Source organism: Trachinotus anak, unplaced genomic scaffold, assembly GCF_046630095.1.
Source record: "Trachinotus anak isolate AG129_WGS33_773 ecotype Australia unplaced genomic scaffold, CSIRO_AGI_Tana_v1 ptg000016l, whole genome shotgun sequence".
Lineage (NCBI taxonomy): Eukaryota > Metazoa > Chordata > Actinopteri > Carangiformes > Carangidae > Trachinotus > Trachinotus anak.
The window spans coordinates 11049936-11072734 of NW_027273867.1; the positions used below are offsets into that span (position 1 = coordinate 11049936).

The window sequence follows — 22799 nt, forward strand, 5'->3', positions numbered from 1 at the left end:
AAGACCTTCAGTTTTGTCCCTGTCTTTATAATATGAATCATCTCACCAACTTTATTTCAGTGCAACCACACAAACCAGAGTTATTCAAGGTTTGGTGATAAACTGGTTGAAATTTTTTTTTTTGCTTTTTAAACCATTCTTTTCAATTGAAGGTTGAGCAGATTGAAATGGTAACACATTCACAATGGCAAGATAACCTGTCTGTAGCCTATTTGTAGGCTACAGACAGCCCAGCAAAAAGGGATTTTTCTTAAAAATTATTATTTTATTATTCCATCCATAAGTATCACAATGACAGAATGTATGGCTAAATTGGTCATGAGTTTAAACAATTTCTGTAAATAAATCTTACCAGATGGGGGACCCTAGGACAAAATTTTATCAAGCAGGGGTCCTTAATGCGAAAAAGGTTTGCGAACCACTGCCCAATAGTAACTGCAAGGAAAGTATATTGTAAAAGGATGGCAAGTAGTAAATTGTATACAATTAGTGGGCTGTGGAGGATAGAGTTCGATACAGATATCACTGCAACACATACTGCAAATATAAAATTCTCAGCAAGTTTTAACAAGAATGAGAAGGACAGTGCCATTTCTCAAAATCAATTTCCCATTAATTCTACACCCACTCAAAAAAGGTGTGTTGCTACTTGTCCATCCCTCAGCTGCAACTACCGTGAATAAACATGGAAGTTCCCTCTTTTACTTGAGCGAGAAATGTCTTCACAGCAGAACTTCTCTTTAACCAAGAAGGAAACTTCAGCAGGTAAGACTCACCTCACCTGCTGATGGTCTGCCCAAACCAAACTTGTTCCTACAATTTGTGAACAGCATCATCTTGTCACCTGGCTTTCAGCCATTAAGAAATCTACCTTTGTATGACAGTCAGTTTACCCCACATGGCCCAAAAGCTAACGATATGAAGTTATATTAACAGTTCAAGTACAGTAAATGTGAGGATTTATAGACATGTCCAAGAATAAGAGTTAAAGTTACCATGAGAACAGTATTGAAACCAAACTGATGCACACAAATACATTAATAGGAACAGTTACAAAAAATAAGAAAAAAATAAATAAAATAAAAAAGGATAATCACAACACAGTTTAATTAACTTTTTTTTTTTTATTCAGAGGCATTTGACAAGTGGAGCTGTGTGTGAGGGGGAGGTGAAGGGGCACAAGCATGGTTGCAGAGAGGGGGAGGAGGGAATATCATGCTGAAGTTAGATCACTTTTCCAAAAAACTCTGAGACCCAGTCCCTCAAATCTGTTCCATACCAAGAGGATGTTCCACGTTACACAGCCAAGAAATGCTAACAGAAGAAAATAGCTATCAAATCAGTGAGTGAGTGTAGCAACTGTGAAAGACAAAAGGGAAAAAAAAAAAAAGACAGGACTTGTATCTATTTTGAAGTCTTACAAATCAGAAACAAAAAGGCAGGCCCTTTTGGGAAAAAAAAAAAAAAAAAAAAAAAAAAAAAAAAATGTATTTTCTCGTTTTCACTATTGAATGCAAAAATCAAACACGTGATTTGACCTTTTTCACAAAAAACCCAAGCAAAAGTTCAAATACATGTAAGCCACACCACCAAAAATAGAAAGCAGAAAGAAATAAACATCATTGGAGGATTTCAATTAAGCCAAAAAGAGTATATATAAACACTGGCAAAAAAGAAAATATTTTTTGATCACTTTCAATTATTCTCTCAATTCTAAAGAGTACATGATTTTAGTTTAAGTTCTCATTCATATCTGGGGAAGCATGGGGAGGCGTAAAGGCGGGGAGGGAGGGGGGGGCTAAATTCTAACAAATAGAAGAATGCCTCTACTTCAAATATGTGTCTAAAGAGGTAGATCAAAACAAACTGCAGAGGGGGGGTTGGGGTGGGGGTGGGGAGGGTGGTTTGGCAGGAAGAAGGCAGGGAATCGGGAGGTGTCGGGGATAATTTTAAGTATCACTTGTGCCCCTCAGTTAAGCGCGGTGTTAGGATGGCGCGCCCATGTCAAAAGAAGTGTTCGGGGGGACTGAGGTATCAGTGCGCGCTGGCGCTCAGTGGGGGTAGGGTGGGGTGCCTAGTGCCACAACAACCCCCCACCCCCTCAGCTGAGGTAGACGGCGTTCTGCTGTGGAAGCATGGATACACTCAAGCACTTTTACCACAATCAACATATTTACATTCGGCATGAAGAGACAAATGAAATAAATTGTATATGTAAGTTTTAAGTTTTCCTTTCCTCTTACTCTTACCCCCAGTCAGGGATCATTCAGTATTTTGTTAGCCTTTTCTGGCTTGTTTTCCCTGCGTGAACAACAAATTGAAACATCATGTTACATTTGTGGGTTACAGAGAAATGTCATTTTTGTTTAAATCATTTATTCTCCTAAAGCGCAAAGGAAAAAAAATAACAAAAACAAAAACAAAAAAAAACAAAAAAAAAACTGCGTCTATCAGTGTGACTCCCCCTACCCTCACCATGCAGTGAACGTTGCCTTGATGGCCTGGCTACAAGGGCCACTCCGAACTGACAAAGCTTGCTCTATGAAAATAAACCTAGTCGGGCTTGAACCTTGCTAAGACATTATCGTCAAGAAGGTGGCAGATGGCCTGGGAACAGAACAGATAAACAGACGTTCTGCTGACTCTAGGACAGATACAGAGAGGACCATTACAGTCCGCCCTGTAGCGTCCTGACCACAGCCCTCGTAGGAAGGCGAAAAGGATTTTTTTTTTGACAAATTAAAGTACCATTACCCATAACGATGTCAATCCCAAAACTAAATGGCATTGCTGCAATTATGTACGGTTGGCATTATTTGCATGTCTTAGTTGTTTTGTACTTTTCAGAAGATGGTGGACCCTCAGGGGAAAAACTGAGGCGATTTTCTCTCGATACTCCTGTCAGCCGCCAGCTGAGGGGGCGCCAACTCTTGCTCCAGCGCTGCTATGTACAAATAGACTTTATGTACAGGGTCATCTTAAGTCACACATACACATGTACAATGCCACCTAAAGCACCAGAGTTGAAAGCAAGGTCAGTTGGCAGCTGACCAAATTTTAAATTTTCTTAAAAAAATAAAAATGTTCAAAGACTATCAGCTTTATAAAGTATACAAAATACCACAAAAGCAAAATAAAAAAGAAAGGAACATTTTTCATATATATATAATCATTTTTTTCTCTTCTGAGGTACTAGATCCTGAGGTAGTTAAGTAAAATGCATATTAAATTGGTTTTCCTGGGCAGCAGCAGTTCGGCACCGTTTCCCTAAGTGTCAGTCGTGGCGCTGCCCTCACCTCTAAATATATATTCATCTATGTATATAGGTCTATCTATAAAATGCATCCGAATTTATAAAATGCCACTATCATTACAGGGGCAGGACGCCCAATATAATCCACCCTTTCAGGGGTCCTGTCCTGAAACAAGAATCTTTCCCCTAAACATGGCCCACCCGATCTGAGCCAACCCTCCCCCCAAATAAACCTCTCTTGGTCCGACCAGGACCTTGATAGCAATGCCTTTTCCTTTCCACAGAAAACTCATGAGAAAGCTTCATCAACCAATTAAACGCTACCAAAAAAAAAAAGAAAAAAGGGAAATAAAAAAAAAAAAAATAAAAAAAATCTGAAGTCAACCAAAACATCTTGTCAGGATTGAAGTACCACACCAAGGAGGTGATAGGAGGGGGATCCTTATTTCTTCTTTGTGTTTCTAGTGTTTAAAAAAAAAAAAAAAAAAAAAAAAATTCTTTTTTGAACACACCCGTGGGGGGAGGAGGAGAGCGGTCGAGGGGTGCGTACATGTGAGGGCAGGTGACATTGTTGGGAGCCCTCAGAAGTACATTCTCACAGAGATGCAGAGAGGTGAGGAGGGTGGAGGTTAAGAGGCGTATGGTCTCTTACTAGCCACACTTGAAAGTTCATCAAGTAAGACAAGGAGGGGTGGATGTTCGGTTGGTGAAAACCTTTGACCCCTGAGATGAGCTTGACGACCCCTTGTCTTCTTCTCCCCCTGGACTCTGCTGCATCTGTCCATCTGTCGAGTCTTCTGGCAGATTCAGTCACCATTCCTCCAGGTCCGCTGGACCTTTACTTCCTGCGGGGCTGTGGAGGTTGTGCTCCAGATGTGGGCTTGGGCTGCTGCTGCCTCCTCACCTGGGCCAGAATCTCCTGAATCTTTCTCTGGGCCAGCTAGATGACATGGAGGAAATGCTCAGATCACAGCACAACATAATCTAATTAGGAGTCTATAACAGATCCCATGACATCCTCAAGTCATGCGTGATGGTCAGTGCATGCTCTTCTCTGCATGTAGTGGACAACTACTGACGCTATCTGGAAAACCTTTTTGAATTAAACTCGATATTTAAATAAGATGGATATTAATAACACCAGTTCATATCGATATTACTCAGGTAGCGTAACCATACTTGCTCTTACCGTTAAAAAAAAATACTAATGAGTGGTGAAACACTTAGTTCTGTATTTATGCAAAAAATATCTTCCTGCAATGACCTTAATTCAAAACAGAGATCACGTGCCGCTGGGAAATCAGATCCAAGGCTTTTGCCTTTCTGAGGTACATCTACGTTTTCTTAATAAACACCCACCTGGCATGCAAAGAAGTGTCCACTAATCTTGACTATGACCTGGTCATTCTCATCTGGCGTCTGGTCCCTGGGTACTACCACCTCTGCACACGTCAAGTTCTGCAGCTCGTTCACCTGCAGCCACAACAGAGAGAGAAGGAGGTAGGGAGAGAAAGAACAAACAGCTTAAGAGTCAAGATTTGGAGAGTACCATCATCACTTTAAGCTTCACTTTTTTTCTATTTGAAACAAACTTCATGTCGGTGCCAAGTTAGCTTTAGAAAAGAAACATTATGGTTTGGGTCTGTTCAATTATTGTAGTGATTAATGAATCAGTATCTCTGTTTACAGTTTTTCCGCCCTTCCCGATGACTCGTCCAGCAGCAAAAGAGGGAACCTTGATGTGAGCCTCCAGCTTCACCTCTTCCTTAGGTCCAAAGAAATTCTCTTCCTTCAGCTTGCCAAAGATGCGACACTGAGCCTGCAGCCAGACAGGTTGGAGTACAGATTAGTCATGCTGCACTTTAGACATTTTTCCAGAAAAAAAAAAAAAGCCTTGGAAAAACTTATTTCTGGCTATAGAAGAGCCACTAACAGACCTAACCAACAGCTGCTACCTTTAAATTTAACTATATGGCTCTTTTTTTTAATTATTATTATTATTATTATTATTATTATTTCTACCAACAGTGTTTTATGTGTTTCACAGCTGTGAACGTACAGCACCTTAAACTGAGCCTCTGGTGGACCAACGATGATGACCATCCTCTGTTTGGCATCCATTCCTTCTGCAGGGGCAATCTAAAGGCGGGCAGACATCTGGCATTAAAAAACAGCAACCTTCACTTCCAATGCCTATCAGTCAAGTGACAACAGGAAGACAGCCGGCATTGACATGTTATCATTAAGATTCACAACTTCACTGCCTGTCCGTCACTCACCTTGATTGAGGCTCCAGCAAAGTGTGACAGCTGTTTGATGTGTTGACCCTGTTTTCCAATGATGGCTCCAACTGCAAGTGCAGGGATGAACAGGTGAACCGTCTCCGACTCTGGGTGTCCCTGCTGGGCATAAACATGTTAGAACTCCTGTGACCTGGAGAGCATCACACAGACACGAAACTGCAGACCATTTGTCTCAGCTACATTGGAGCTCATGCCCTCTACTTCAAACTACCAGTCGGTCAGAAATGACATATCTGTCCTGCAGTTGTACAAACGTAGATACTACCTTCATGTCCAATGGGACTTTTTTTTGGTCATTTCTCCTTTATTTACAAGACAGTGGAGAGTGTCAGGAAACGGGGCAGAGAGTAGGGGAATGACATGCAGCAAAGAGTCCAGCCGGTCAGAAGTCGAACCAGGGACTCAGCTGCTCGCAGCATTTGCAACCACATGGCATGCGCCTTAACCATTTGGCTATCAGATCGCTCCCTAATGGGACTTCTTAAGGCCACTGGGTATTTAGTCATTTCTGGTAAAAAGAGCACACTCTGTATTCCTCTATATAAACTTTTTTTTGTGTGTTTTACACTGTGTTAATGATTTTAAATATTTAGTAAATAGCCACTTTCATTCAAAATCCACAGTCTGAATTTGCCACATGCATCTGTTTAGTAATTCCATCTGAAAGACAATTAGGACATGAGTGGCATCTTGACATGTCGCTCATAGTTTTGCCATTCTACTCAATAATGGAAAAAATGTCCTAATATAGATGATTATTTACAGATGCCTTGTTGCAGACTGCTACAGCACATCACTTGTGTTAGCAGGGTGTGTGATTGACTTGAGCTCTGGAAGGGGAGGTGGCTGCATCGTCAAAGAGGAACAACAAGTAGCACTGTTGATTTTGGATGGAGCCCAATATTCCAGTCAATGTGTCAGCTGAGGGCACGCCAGCAACTTGTTTTGGCTGCTCCCAAATTCTGGAGCGGGGCTTTCGGCGCTGAGGATGTCTCACTCGCCGTTTTAAAAACATGCACCTTACCAAACAACAGCAATTGCTTCATATTTGGCAGAAAGACTGTCAAGCAGGTGAAGCTGGTATAAAATGTGACTAGGAGCCAAGTTTCTGTTGCCCTCCAGAACTGGTGCCTCCCCATCCACCAGGTTAACTGCACACAGACTAGGGCCTGGCTAAAGGTCAAAGATCAATGAGCAGCTGGAGAAGAACTTGGATGTAGCAAACCCTGACCCCCTGACCCTGCAGCGAGCAGCCACAAGCCGTGCAAAGCACTTTGGGATGGGTGACTTACAGCAAGGGACTGGCTGCTCGCCGTTGGCACAGAAGCCCAAAATTGCCCCTCACCCCCATATGGACTGCACTAAAGGAAAAAAAGAAACATGGAACTGAGTTGCTTAAGACTAAAGGCCTCTGCGTTAACACTAAACTGACCCAAGTCAGTACAAGTTCAGTGAATTTAAGATTAGAAAACACAGCCAGTTGTGGGTTTGTAATGGTAATGTATGGGGCAAGCCACTGTACAGTATGTGACATGGAGACAAGTCACTTACTCCAAATGATGAGCATCCACCGTGGGCTCCAGGAGGTGGTACACTGGACATGGAGGGACCCATGCCTGGTGCTCCACTGGGAAACAAACCCAAAGCATTTAGATTCAAGCCTGGAATCAGGTTGGACTGGAGCTGCAGAGAAATGAGAACGTGTCTATTAACAGCATGCATCTGAAGTTGCACACTTGTTCATCTACACCATTAATCCATTATAACTATCCTAAGTCAATCCAAACAATTTGAGGTTACGGTGTTTACAGCTGTGCAACATGCAGTGTGGTTAGGTAGCTTATAAGGCATACTCCTGCAGTGCTTTTCCTATATCCTTTGGCTGAAGTACTATTGCAAAGAAGAAGCTGGTTTATTACACATGCTGAGATAATCTCTGGTAACTAATATTATTCACACAATGGGCATTTTGAACAGCCAGTCTCAACACTAACAGTCTCAGAACAGCTTGATATTTGTAGAGATGTTTTTTTCAAACCCTAGACAGGCAAAATATATCAAATTGTGAGCCTAGCCACAGATTCTTGATGCATCTTTTTCTGTATAAAAATCAGGTGGTAAATTTATGTCCACCTCATAAGAAACATTCACATTGTGTAACAAACTCAAGACACAAATTCCAGAAACAGTTCTGACATTCCTAGTCAATGAAAAAAATATTTTTTCTTTGAAGAGAGGCATTACAAGAAACCTAGTGAACAATATAATCCTGAGAACATTTTTTTAAGTGTGTGTATTTATGATAATTCAGGATTTAAAAGTGCTGCTATTGCAGCAGGTTTTCCAGACCACAGCTGTGTATGTAAACACCATTATCTGATTTCCTTCCTAAAGAAATAGTATAGGAGCAGACCATCAGAATAGAATTAATTCTCACTTCCCATTTGAAGGCATCATCTTTTTTCTGGTTTACTAAGCACTGAAAAAGCTTACGTTCATAGCAGCCATGTCACTGTCATACGATTCCCTGATCTTCTTCATCACCTCCTCTTCAGCTCTTGAGCACGCCTCGATGGAGCCCTTCACTGTGATGGTCCGCTCTGGGTTGTACAAGGTCAAGTCCTGGAGACTGGACAAAGCAGTGGGGGGGGGGGGGGAGACATGGAATGAGAACAATTGTGTCAGAGTGTAATTTGTGACACCACAGTAAACACTATTAAAAATGCATGATGTGCTAAGTGGCACTTTTATGAATGGGCTGCAGGGAATATAAATACTATTCAATGAGAGCCAGGGGTAAACTTAGAGAGTCTGTCAAACGCCCTTACGGTGAGATTGTGATCTTGGTCCCCGTGTCCTGCTCGATTTTCTTGAGGTTGCGTCCTTCCTTCCCAATTAATCTTCCTACAAAGTTGTTGTGTGCAAGGATCTTCAGTGGGATCTCCTCAGTACTGCACAAAACAAACAGGATGTCAAGTTAAATGTTCCCTCAAATCCAGATTAAACCTCTCCACCAATATGTCAATTTTTCAGCATGTTTCCAACTACCAGCATCTTACATTATGCAATTTTCATACTCTATGAACAAGCTGTGAAAGTAATTTTTCTTGGTCAAAGTATTTTTCAATGCATAAACAGGCCTAACTAATAGGTCATTTGCATTTATTTCCCATCCACAGCTGCCAATTATAAACAAACACAGTTGTGCATCAAAACATGCATACATTACCATTATTTTGACCGGATTGTAAAGAGTGAAAATATGACATAAGAATTTTAAATAAGACCATTACATCACCATTATTTTAAGAACCAAGTTGAATGAAAGGCACATATTCTGCCGCCCTTGTTTTAGTTTTTGCACAAAAACAAGCAAAGACAAACTTACAACTTTGTGTCAAGGGCTTCCTTCTGCATAATTTCCATGATGGTTCTGCAAGCATTCGAACAACCTTCAGGGGTGGAGTGAATTGTGATGGGCTTCTCTGCTGCGCCTGCATTTTCTTTCCTATGGATGTCAATCCTGGAATAAAGGAAAGATGGATTGAAAAAAAAAAATCAATTCTGGAGATGAATACAAGCAAAGGAGAGGACATAACTCACTTGTAATGCTCAGTATAATTCCTGACCTCTGTGTACGTACTTTGAGTGGGTCTGTTTGGTGATGTTGCGTATAGTGGCACCCTCCTTGCCGATAATTGCACCTACAAACTGCGTTGGAACCAGCACGCGCAGCGGGATGTCTGACTGCACTTTGGGTCGGGCGCCCAGACCTGGAGAGCTAGAACGAGGGGGTCCGCGTGCATTAAAGCCTCTCCTGCCCCCCACTGAAGGACCTTCTTGTGCAGCCGTCTCATCTGGGATATAGGACACTTTCAAGGCATAGTTCTCCATCATAGATCCATTCAGCTTCTCCATCGCCCTGGGGAATGTAAAGAGATGTCAGTCTCTGACTAGATCTCTTGATTCCCAGTCAGTGGAGTATAATTTGACACAGGAAGGCTTTCAGACAGGAGTCTGAAAGCTGCCAAAAAATTCTGTTAATGCCATCAACAAAACTTTGGGTTTGATTTCCCTCCTATCTCCTTATCAATCCAACGGACTGGGACATAAAAATCACAAGGCTCCATATCAAACTGAAACAGTTTCTTAGGTGATGGGCACAAATGACAGCAAGAAGGCTAGAGCTCCTTACAAGTCCAACAAACTGTGGGGCAGTGAGCAATAATCACTTTTATTGAGCTAAAAGAAATTCACTCCAACCTCCTGACAGCACTCACACTTTAACACATGTCTGCCTTGTTGGCCTCCAGGATTTAGGTCTGTGGTGAAACAATTGTGCCTGGAGACTTCAACAAGCACTCGTGCGGAGAGAAACATTGTAGTATGACTCATGTACACCAGGGGGCACCAGATGGCTAATTTAACCCCCTCCCTCTCCAACAAACACACACACACCCCCCTCCTCCCCATCATCATAGCATGTCAAATTAAACTGGACTGTTTTTTGGAAGGAGGAAATCAGGTGCTCTGTATGAACAGTAGACAGAGGAAGTTGATGTAATTTCCAGTAGGGGATGCTGGGTAAGGTGAAAAATTTCAGCAGATCCATGACAGACATCAAGACAGATGAGTTGGAGGTCAGCGATGCGAATACAGTGTGTGAGAGAGTGTGTGTGTGTGTGTGTGTGTGTGTGTGTGTATGTATACACTCACAGCCTGGCCTGGTCCTTCGCTGCATATCGAACATTGACGACTGCAGTCTCTGTGTCAGTGTTAACTGTGGGAACACGCAGCAGAGTCAATTCACACACATTCAAACAGTGACATAATTTACCACCATGCTGGTATTCTTTTATATACAATTACAAATTAACTGCTTTGGAAATTCTACAATGTATACATTTTTTTTTTTTTTTTTTTTTTAAATAAACCCAATAAAACGACATTGAACAGTTGTCACCTAACATGGCACAGAAATTCTGAAACCAGTACAAGGAGTGTGTTGAGGTGAAGTGGTGGAATTGCATTTTAAGCAGTCTTGCAACACAAAGCTTAAACAAGTCTGTATTTACCTTGTTCACAGCTCTCTACTGCACCATACTGAGCAAGCATACTATCCAAAACCTGAGAGAAAGAGAGAAAAGCCATGATTACTCAAACACTTTTAGGGGTTTGACCAGAACCTGTTAGTGAGCAGAAGCTCATCTATGGGAACCAGCCCAGCTCGCTGCCAGGACACACTCCATTAATTCTGAACCCCAGAGTTCAATGCTGAGTTACGTGGATAAATTTGCTGCCCTCTTGTAAAAGCCTGTCTACCTCAAATTATGACTCTCCCCTTAGGGCACTGGGCATGGTTCTGAGCAAGTTTTATAATGTTTTACAAAGTCTTTATTTAAAAGTACCAATGAAAACAACCATTTCTGTTAAAAGTTAGATTTACAAGCAGCAAAATAATCCATCTAACAGTACATGTGATTTAAAAAAAATAGATTAACCATTTAAGAAAAAAAAAAAACCCATAAAGCTATTGTTGCTTTTCTTGTTGGACCTTTTTTTTTTTTTTTTTTTTTTTTTTTTTTTTTTAATACATTGCCAAAATTATTAAATACATTTAAAAATCTCTTCATGTTGAAATCATACACATAAAAAGACAAACAGCAACAAATATAAAATGAATCCAAAAGACAGCAACACCAAGCTGGCCACCTGCCCAAATCTGGAGACCAAAGGATTTCAATTCATAGATGTGATCAAATGTGGGCGAGAGGGGGAGCGAGGGTTCTAAGCTAAGCTAAGACCTCCGACCATGCTCAGTCAAACCCAAGGCCACACCCCCAAGAGCTCAACCCCACTTTCTAGCCAACAAGACTGCGTCCCTGCCCCCCCTCTCCACCAACCCACCAACCAAGCAACCTCCCGCCTCCCTGCCATCTCCACTCCCCATCATTGGCTGCTCCAGCACAGATATGAGTTCCCTGAAGCCAAGAGTTGCTGGCTGCTGGCTGGCTGCTCTGCCTGTCCATCTGCCAAGCCTAGCCAATGGGAATCCAGGCCATTCAGGAAAGGGTGGGGTACATTCCAGCAGGAAGCAGTGGCTGGGGGAGGGGTACGAGTTCATGCTACACATTCTGTGAATCGGCGCACATGGAAGGGAAGGGGAAGCAGTCCAGGCCCACCCACCCACTACAGCTTGTGAACACGCCACTACTCTCACCACTGTTCTTTCGCTGGAAGGCTATACTCACACCATGACCCATTGTCTTATCAACCTGATAAGATACATACAAGGCCTTTGCATCAAAAGATCCCATTCTGTTCTGTTCCTCCATTCTTCTAACCCCTCCCCCTCTGAGGAGGAGAAACCTCCATGTCACCTTTTGAGAAAGCAAACCGCTCGCTCACTACATACTAGGAACATGGGTGGATCTAGAGCTGCAGTTGAGGGACATGCGTAGGCAAAGCGAGCCCACCATTACAAAACACTGAGCCTGTCTGTAGCCATTTGATCACAGCGAGGCTGAAATCTAAAGACATGTATTAAACTTACAATTTTGAATAATACTGAACAATGGTGCAGTACACTAACAAAATTCTCATTAGGCTTTCATAGTCTTTATGGAGCAGAAAATTAAACTGAACAACACCACAAGCACACACTATCACTGCTAAACCTCTGCGGGGGGGGGGGGGGGGGGTCACGTAAAGATACTGACACATGATTCCACATGCAAGTTAACAGTGGGATCTTAAGTCTGACATAGGATTTTTAAAAAAAGATTCAGTGTAATGTCACCCTTTTCAAAGTTGTCGGATAAATTTAAGTCCAGAAAAATTTTACGTATTCCCAGCAGATTAGTATGTACTCAGTGAATACCAAGGAGTTTTAAATTAAACGCTTATCACATGCAGAGAAAGAAAGACATGCAATGCACGGATACACACACACACACACACGACTGTTGCTCAACACTGACATTCGTTTTTCACTAATCAGGCAGTGGCCTTGAAATCTGACCATGTTACAGCTCACCATTTCTATTGGTATTATTCATTTTTGCATGACAGCTTTTTGCCTGTTAACCCTTTAAGGAACATGAAACAAGTGGACTGCATTTGAGATTTAACACTGAGCTTGAGCGTAAATTTTACTGCCTCAAGTATGTTTAAAGCCACTGTAGAAACCTGCTACAAGAACATCCAGTGAGCCACTACTTATGCAACTGAGGACAGTTTTACATAATCAATTCAAACGAGGTTTTCTGAAGATTGTTGTCACAGAAAATTTGTGGGTGTATTTTTGCCTAAAATACCAAGGCTCACTTCCAGGCTTAATCCAAGATCAAGTCAAATAATTAATGCAGTTTAAAGGTTACCTGCTTTGGAACTGTAGTGTGTACAACTGTCATTTTGGAGGGGTCTAAAAGTCATTAATTTTTTATTTTAGATTTTTTCTTCTGTATGTGTGACCACCCCCCCCCCCCGCTCCCTCTAAACTGTATGTGAATGTGGTAGGGGGCAACATAATGGACGTGAAAACACCACATGTATAATTTCATCTGACTCAGCACAATAACCCTGAAACATGTACTTTGAGTTTACACTGCTGTGTTACATTGATACTGTCAAGCAGCTTCATATAGCTATGATAATTTAGGAGGGAATTTGTAGTGGCATTTATGGCTTGTTATTTTATAAAGTGCGACTTAGTTACAAATTAACACCTTATAATGTGTTGTCCAACCATGTCCTTAAATTCCAAAACCCTGATATCAAAACCTTTAAAACTGTAGTATTTACTGCAGGGGGAACACAATGGATTGCATTTAATTGTAGAAGTGCATATTTTATTTTGTCCACCCTCTATATGTTAAACACACACCGATACATGTGTATCTTAAATAAATTCAAATTATATAATTTCCAGACTCACTGTACAAAAGAAACACAAAGACAACTACAACACAGTACTAAATAAGTAAATTGACTTTCTAAAAATAAGAAGCTAAATAGAGATTTCCCCATGAACCATATAAGGACTTAAACAATTGGGCAGGCCGGGTCAAACCCCCCGTCGCATGAATGTTTCACAACTCCTCAGACAATACCCTTGGTTTATTTTTACCTCATTTCCACACGAGGTTTTTGGTGAAAAAGCTTTCAAACATACACGTCAATGTTGAAGGACATTTAAGTCAAAAGATTCCAAAGAACCAAGTCAAAGCAAAAAACAGCTTTTTCAAAATGTTTTAAAAACATGTCTCATAAGTAACCAATACACGTAGACCTAATGCTACAATCATGTGATTTCCTTCAGGTTTCCTCCTAAATCTGAACCAGCTAAATCATCAAGACACCCAACACAATCCCTCCACATTTTTACAGCATCAGCAAAACGTCACCACCTCTCTCCTGTTGTTCCCAAGCTCCTGTGCAGATAGATGGTCAAAACTCAACCTTAAAAATCTTCATTAAATTCCCAGTGACATTACCAATCATTTCTACCAATTGCACATCTACCCACTGGTCTGAGCTGCAACCTTCTTCAACCAAAGCATCAAACGCATCATCAACTGAAACCCAAAGGGAGGCCAGGTGACTCCAGAGGCTACTAAATGAGAGCCCAGTTGGGCTGCCCCATGGTGCCCCGCCCTGGAAGCAGTTAGCACACTGTTAGCACTCACCTCCCACTGCATATGAGGCGGGATGTTCCTGATCTGCAGCTTACAGCTCCTGGAGAGAGAACAAGGGAGGAAGAGGGTGGAGGGGGGTTGATAAAGGATGAGGTGGAGAAAGGAAGAAATTGATGAAGGTAGATGGGAAGAGAGATGGGAAACAAGAGGGAAGAAAGACAGTTAGCAGCAGAAAACACCAAGGGCACAATGATACATATGACAGTAAAAAAAGATATTGTAATCAAAAAATACGCAGGTCCTAATTCCCTCCGCCATGTAAAGAGAGAGCCTAGGGTGGAGAAGCTGCAGATATGACTTCTGCTTTAATTCCATTCCCATCTCAGCAGGCAGCAGGTGCACTGAGACAACCTGGGTAAAAACGTGGGAGGAAGGGAGGGAGAAAAGTGGGTAGAGGGGCGATTTGGAATCACCACTGGGTGGCCTAAATTGAGTTGAGGGTGCTCAAAATTAAAATTAAACTTAAAAAAAAAAACAACAAAAAAACCCATACCACGCCCTTTCTCCCAAATCGCCAGTTGTGTCACACAGAGCGCGAAGGACGAGATAGGGAGGAGAAATAGGACGGTGAAGCTGGAGAAAGGAGTAGGAAGAGGCATTAAGGAGGAAACAGAGGGGTGGGGGGGGGTTGAAAAGGCAGAGATATGCTATCCAAATGTCTTGTGTACACACTTTGAGTCAAGCATGTGCCCTGTAGCATTGCATCATAAGGGTTTCAACCACTGCTAGGCTCAAGCCCACTCTTTTCAACCAAAATAGACACTTATCCAGGAGCATCCAGCTGTTGTTATCAAAAAAAGGAGGGAAGAGCAGGAGGGGCGGGTTGGTGGCAGTGCCAAACAGAAACTAAAGGGAATCTCCATTAGCTGCTTCACACTAAAGAGGAAGATTCAAAATTGTGTGCTTGTTCATAGAGTGTACACACAGCAGATGCATGTGGAGACAAGCAGCTACAATGGTGCCGGTGTATGCACTGTCACAAGAAACAGCAAGGACAGAAATTCCCATTTTTAATCCTTTTAAAATGAAGGTTTCCAATTTATTGACATTTTGTGTACAGCAGCATGAGCATAGTGGGGCTATGTGTGGAGGTCATGCAGACAATGGAACTTGTGAAACTCTGACTCATTGATCCACAAGTATCTGTCTGCATGCGGATGTTGTATTTATTAAAAAAAAAAATAAATTCAAAGTGAGAAAAGTACAGTCCACTCCAAAGTCCACAGCCTGTTGACACGCACACAAACCTATGGGATCAAAATGTACATATGGCTGAGAGCTGAAGCATGAAAAAACACACACACACACACACACACACACACACACAAACGTGGAATCACAAACCCTGACCCCATCCTATTTCCACACCAGCCTTACGCTCTTTCACGCATACCTGATACATATGCAGCTAATAATTGTGCAGTTACATTGTGTGTAGACTGCCATTTTCCATCTTGTGTGTAAAAACTTTTAGGTAAAGAGTTACGTTACACACCTCTTGTTCTTCTGCTCAAGCTTCAGTGAGCTGTTAAATGACGTTTAAATGCAGCTCATCTACTTGCACAAACTGCTCCTCTTCTAATGGTTGTTTTGTAATCTGCAAACACTTCACAACATGCAGTATTTATAAACTTACTCTTTACACTAGCAACTCAAATTCAACAGGATACGTAACAATTTAAAGAATTACACACAGGCTTATCTAGGCAGTAAAAACGTACTGCACATGTGCAACAAGGGCGGCAGGAGTTGAAATTCCTCATCTCAGCCACTACGGCCTTAATCCAGCCAACAGAAGTTCAACAACATATTTAATTTGAGACATTAGGGAACTACTTAATTCTAAATGGACAAATTGTAAAGAAAATTCCCAAATAACTTCCAAGAGGAATTCCAGCCGTTTCCGGCCCAGTGTGCCATTCCTGGCTGATCCGGCCCCCTCTCTCCCACTCTCCGCACATTCTGTATGCTCTGCATTGCGGTGGGAACGCCATGCGAAATGTGCAAATGCACCAAGCACTTCCAGTCGGATTAACCTATAGCTCCACACAGCACACAGAAGAAGTCAGCCAGGGTATAGAGTGGGGTGGGGGTTGGGGGTGGTATACATTCCCTGGTCCCAGCCTTTGAATTGAGGAAGGGGAGGAGGTGTATGTGAGTGGGGTGTGGTGTTTTGGGGGTAGGTGGGTGGGGGACTAGCCCCGTTTCAGGCAAGGGTAACAAGGGCCCTCTCTGCCCTGTGGGGGTGGGGCCCTGTTGCCATGGACACGGACAAGTCCACTGACAGGAACATGTAGAGCAGGGTTAAAAGTGGGAGGGGGAGGGAAGGAGGGGAGGGCCAGGAGTGACTGGGGTTGGCTCGTCATGTGATGGCCAAGTGGAGGCCTGGCTCCTTATTTACTTTTAAAATGGACCAATGTTTTACATGTTCGCCCCCGTCCTTCGCCACCCAGCTGACACCTTCAGGCCTGCACCGTGGAGCTTGAGCACACAAGCGGGTGAACAGACACATATGCAAGCGTGCACACGTATCCATAAAACCCACACGAGGATTCACAAATCAAGCACCATGACACTGCACCACACCTGTATTCGTCGCCATTTCTTAATTGTCCAGCCATACTGGAGCACTCAACGTCAACACAACCACAGACAGTGTGGTACACACGTGATCTGTGCTCATCGCCCATCCACAGCCATTGACTATTCAGTATGCAGAGGTTCTGAATGACTGAACTCTACAGTCTGGTTTCCGCTGCCCTCTCACAGGCCTTATATGCACACTGTGCACCCAATAAGCTACATTCAACACTTGCGTTTGAATAGATTGGTTTGGAATTCCCTCAGAGAATTCCAGTGAGTTGAATATCAACAGTTAGAAATGACTCAACTTCTGCAAAGGCTATTACACATTTGTGTCTTTCCCTCCCCCACCACACACACTAAATTTCATGTATATTTAAGAGAAAGCAAAAACACAATGTGATTCTGATTTGAGCCTAGCAGGAGGGAGAGTTAAGGAACCTTTGCCTGCAGTCTGGGTAAAACAAGGGGCCACATTCATAATTCTCTGGCACCCCAAGTCTCCATCCCAAATCCCCGTTTTTGCAGGTGGGGCCCCACAGTGACCCCATGACCCAGAATTCTTGTAATAAGAGCCAGGAGCCATTTCTACAAATAACGCTGATACGATCTACACTATTGTCTAAATTTATAGATGTTTTTATAGTGCTAGGTTTGAGGGGAAAAAAGCTGCCATTGAGAATAAAAAAAATATATAATAAAAATAAAGACAGGGCAAAACAGCTGAAACTTTAAACCACTCAGTGAGTGCAACTGCAACGCTATATATGCTGTAAAATAATCAAAGTTGTGCACCTTTGAACAAAGTATGGTCTTTCTCGCTCTCTCTCTCACACACTCTCACTCTCTCTCTCTCTCTCTCTCTCTCACACACACACACACACACACACACACACACGCACACACACTTTGAGGCCACCCCTCCTATAGCCATGCCATTTTCTTTTTTCCTTCCTGTACACGTGACTAAGCGGGTACATTTATATGAAGATGAGCAACCAACTTTTTTTTTTTTTGATTTTATACAACAAGCATAAACTGAAGTTGAGCATACAATAATAAAATAGCTGCAACTCAGTTTGCCTTTTATAAAAAAGAAATGAACTAAATATCTGGAATGACAAAAAAGCTCAATTAGTCACTGTTGGTAAAAATACATTTTATCTGGCCTAGTTGCTCCAACAAGAAATTCAATATACTTTTGCAAAAGCTAGGTCAAAAGTTAATATATAATTGCCATTTTTAAAACCATTACATCAATTGTGGGAAAATGTGGGTGTTTTAACTTAAATTTAGATACACCTGTAAGATTCAGATTAATGGCCGATATCCTACTGAACAATTTACATGCTTTCATAGAATAGAAAATAAATAAAAGCACAAGATATTGTTAAGAATGTGTGGGCATTTTCTTTAAATTCCAGATTTAAAAAAAAAAAAAAAATTAAAAAATCTAAAAAGTCAGACAAAGTAAAATGTAAATGTTCATTAGATGACTGAAAGGTTTAATAACCATGGAAAGAATACAATGCATCCATGGACAAGATGTTCTCAATTAACAGAATTTTGTTGTTAATGCACACAGAATATTTTCAGGAGCCACTGCTGAACGCAGCAGATGTTTAGGTGCTGCATTGGTGATAATTTTGGTGGCCTTTTCGCCACAGCCATGACAAATTCAGAGGAATGTACACCAAAATCTAATTACAAGATGGAATTTGGCCAATGTGAAACGCCACGCTCCACAGCACGTCACCCTAAGCAGTCCCATCTTTATGAACCCCCAAACTGCAGCCACCCCACCTCGATCCCCGTCTGCTGTAGCACTTCCCCTTCCTGAGGGGTTCAAAGGTTAAGCCATGGTGATTGGCCAAGCCCCCAGCTGATATTTGCAGGCTGGAATGCAGAGAGGGGCCCCAGTGCACAAGTGTGTATGTGCAGCCTATATTCAGAATACTGCTCCTATTGACTGCTGCCATGTTCCATGTTGTAAAGGGAGGGCACGTTTTGTACTTTTTTGAAGTGTGGCTGAAACTCGACTCTGTTGCTGCCATAGCCAACACAGCAGACTTGCACTGAGAGACAGAGCAACGTCACCAGTTTTTTTTTTTTTTTTTTTTTTTTTGTGTGTATGTTTTTTTTTCGCGATCAGGAAAATATTTGGAGGAAGGTCTCAAGATTTGACGCAAAATTCCCACGTAGCTCACCTGGTTTATTCTCCCCCCATGCCCGGAGCCACAGTTTAAACCAGCAGCCCACTACCTGCCAGGGGAGCGTTCCTGTGACGTTCAGGTGGAAAATACAATTTACGTGAAGGTGTCAAAAAATCCACTGCGTACTCCGTTTTCACATCTGAGCACTTTGTAAATTATTCTCAGCCAGGTACAATAGGTCAAAAAAACTCACACGTTTCACCTCGACTTTCTGATTTCAAACGTAGTTTCTTGCTTTGCGTAAAAAAAAAAAAAAATAATAATAATCATCGTCATTTAAACCTTGAAGAAACCAAGCTATGCATATTGCGTGTAATACCTCTCAGAAACAATCACGTCAATTAGCAAGCAAGGGGCCATTTAATTCAAAACACAGAATTAACCAGGACCAAACTGCGTCACCACCTAAAAATCCGCACACACTGCCAAAAAAGCCCCAGTATTTTACGTCCTCAACACACATAGCGTAGACCCCACAAAATACATTTACAGTAGGCTACACTTTATGGAAATTATGCACTGAAACAACTGTCCAGTGTGGCTACGGGGGTCTAACTCTGAAACTAAGGTTTTCCGTGACTTGGGCCCCAAACCTCCCATTCCACTCGCGTTTGGGAGTCCATCTCATGCAACAGCAGCACAATGTGCAGAGGAGGGCGGAAGCACAGGGCAGGCAGGGAGAATGACGGGCAGATCCTTCTCAAATGGACGACTCCACAAGGCCTGTACGCCTCAAACGCAGCCTGCACTCACTCGCAGACGTTTCAGCCAACACACTCAGGCTTTACTAATCGCCCTGAGGTTGGAGCTCAAATAATATCAAGTGCTGTACATATACAAAACAATGCTGAGGTGTGGGCGAGCGACAAAATGCAGGCATGTGCTAGTTAAACCCAAATGCACGACGGTTTTAGGAGCACCCCACTGTCATGGCGAGAGGAGGGAGTACACCACCATACGCCCCTTTCATTTGACCCCTAGGACGTCTAGAGAAAAAGGGACACCTCATTTAAGCAAAATACGAACACTTACACCACTGAATTAACACAGCTACACAGCAACATGCATGCACATTTCCAGCACCAGGCTACATCTTGAAAAAAAAAAAACAAAAAAAAAAAACACAACACACACACACACACACAAACAAAAGGCTTCTTGTAGAAAATGGCTACAGTAAAGAGACAAAACTGGAGCTCCCACGAGTTGAACCCAGCACTGGATAATAAAACTCGACCTACCTTTGACGTTTAGGGACCGAGTGCTCCACTTCGAGAAGTTTCCCATGAAGTTCAACTTTACCTAGAAAACAAAATGCAACCATTTTAATTTCTCGAGTCCTTTGACCTCTCAGGCAGGCCTCCTTTCTTGCCTTTGGAAATGTATTCAGGGTTAGTGTTTACTCCTCATTTTCTTTTCTTTCTTTCTTTTTTTTTTTATTTTTTTATAAATGGAGTGTGCTAAACCCAAACATGCATTATGTAGACATGGCAGCGTCCTGGGTATTCTCAGCACTGTGTGATATTAGCAACACAAAATGCTGATTGTGCGAGCCACTAATAGCACGAAGACACAAAATGAGCCACACATTCGCTCAATACGTAGAATTACAGGAGTTTAGCGAAATTGTTACGTGTCCTGTGTGTGTGTGTGTGTGTGTGTCTGTGAGTGAGTGTGTGTGTGTGAGTGAACAGGCGTAACTTTAATTTAATAACAAGCCATGAGACGAAGTGAGGAATATACAAAAGCAAATGGTCGTGGGGCTCAGTTAGTTGGCCTACATTTGACCAACACAATTAAACCACCTGGTGTGTCAGCATGGGCGAAAAGGCTTCGCGATGTAGCGAGTTGTGGCCACCGGAGAAGGCCTATACTTTGAAGCTGGTCTAAGAGTGCAAGTTCAAATTGAAACTGGTAAAAGCAGGAACCCACCACGGCCCGTGCTCCTATCCGTGCCAAAGTGGACCGTGTGATAGAGCCCACAATGAGGCTCACTTCACGGCGTCCACAGCCCGCTGCCTGTGCGCCCCACTGCCCTGAACGGCACATAACCTGAAAGCCTTGGTGTTCTCATCCTCATGATTGTGTTTACTCGACCATTTTATCAAGCTACACTCAGTGAAATTACAACAGCAGAATTTCACTCAAAACCCCGGGCAGCTATTTCCCTGAGCCGACAGTGTCAAAAGGCCAAGTAAAGGTTGTGTGAGAGAAAGAAACGCTTGGATACACCCCCACCCTACAGGGCTATACATGCATTTCTCATACGGGGCCTGAAGTAAAGGCAATCTCCACACAATTGCAGCAGTTAGTGCGTCTTTCCAAATGCCACTTCTTTTTTTTTTTTTTTTTTTGTTTCCCCCTCCTGCTCAAAATGTCTCACCTGAAAGAACATCGATGGCCTTCATTGCAGCCTTCTCGTCCGGGCAATCCACAAACGCATAGCCAGTTTTGACAAGAAATGGACCACTGTGCGGAATCTTCCACTGCTCAAAGATAGTTTCGAAGTCCTCCTCGCTCGCTTCTGCGCTCACGTTGCCAATGTATAGCTTATTCATGTTCTGCGCCGAAAAGGGACAATCTTTACGCTGAGGGAGAGATAGTTATTTGCTCTCACGGATGTGCAGTGTTTGGAGTAGCCTAAATCGCCTTTACTACTACGGAGTGGCTGTGGCGTGCTTCCCGGTCGTTCAAGCCACAGATAGATTTAAACTGGCAGCCTCACAGTGCGTTTGCGCTCCCTCGCCCCTCTGTCTCTATCGCGCAATAAATAAATGCTCAATTATTAATCTCGTGTCTCCAAACGATGGCGGGCTGGGTGAAAAGGAGGAGAAACTACTTTGTGTCTTCCTCCAAACCCCTTGGCAAAGAGACAGAGAATGTCACACACGGTAAGGCTGGCGCCCGCCTCTAAGTCTAGAGCCTAGAATAAGAAGAAGAAGAAGGGGGAGAAAAAAAAAATCCTCTGCTATTCCGGCTTTTTTTTTTTTTTTTTTTGAATGAGCCACGTGTTCAAACTACAAATCAGCCCACACGTGAGGAATCCCAATTGCTCAATTAAGTGTTTGGGATTGGGGAAAATTGCACGGAATCTGGGGTGGGGACAGCAGAGGGGAGTGGAGAAAAAAAGGAGGGGAAGAGTGGATTGGTGTTGGTAAAAAACCTGGCGAGCTATGTGCGTAAAGGGATTCCGTGAGAACCCAGTGTATCTTTACTAGAATCACATTCGTGTGCCTTTCTCTGCAAACCCTCGATCCTCATTGGTCGGTTGAGGAATAGTAAAACGGCAGTGCGCTCACGCACGCCCATAGCAGGGAGACGCTGATATTGCGGGGGCTTGTGCGCACGGCTGTGCTAAGTGCGCTGTACTGATGACACAGTAGGAGGAAAAGGGGGGTGGGGCCATTCATAAATGATGTTGCACTTTATTGTTAAATTGCACACTGAACACGTTTAACTTTAAAAAATCTTGAACAGGGGGGACCGCTCGCTCCTCCTCGGGCCCTCACGCAATGTGGGAATGACACGTACTCCTATCCACATGACGGCATCCATCTTCTCCAACTAGAGTGGAGCCATGCCCTTCCCGTTACACAGCTCAAAGTCCAACAGCAGGCCCGACTTGCCCATTATCACACAAAATAATATTGAGGGGGGTGTCTTTGGGCGAGGTGAGTGCCGCCACGCCACTTGTTTTCATCAACTTTCACGCCATTTGGCAGATCGAGGAAGGTTTCGCCATGTGGGCAGC

At 42.8% G+C, this 22799-nt stretch overlaps 1 protein-coding gene across 3 annotated transcripts; it reads right to left on the reverse strand.

Moving 5' to 3' along the window:
• Positions 1-244: 244 nt before the first annotated feature.
• Positions 245-22302, reverse strand: igf2bp3 (insulin-like growth factor 2 mRNA binding protein 3). Of its 3 annotated transcripts, XM_071500011.1 has the most exons (16): positions 21432-22302; positions 20290-20350; positions 14244-14292; positions 10632-10683; positions 10273-10336; positions 9200-9478; positions 8945-9079; positions 8385-8507; positions 8050-8185; positions 7108-7239; positions 6849-6917; positions 5533-5652; positions 5318-5392; positions 4941-5072; positions 4613-4726; positions 245-4193 (listed from the first exon to the last, which is right to left on the reverse strand). In XM_071500011.1, the coding sequence occupies exons 1-16, from the start codon at positions 21604-21606 to the stop codon at positions 4092-4094; spliced, it is 1818 nt and encodes a 605-aa protein (XP_071356112.1). In that variant the 5' UTR covers positions 21607-22302; the 3' UTR covers positions 245-4091. The 3 variants fall into 3 exon arrangements, with proteins under 3 accessions (XP_071356112.1, XP_071356113.1, XP_071356114.1); XM_071500012.1 differs by lacking the exon at positions 6849-6917 and having other exon boundaries at positions 5533-5655; positions 21432-22300; XM_071500013.1 differs by lacking the exon at positions 6849-6917 and having other exon boundaries at positions 21432-22296.
• Positions 22303-22799: the final 497 nt, after the last annotated feature.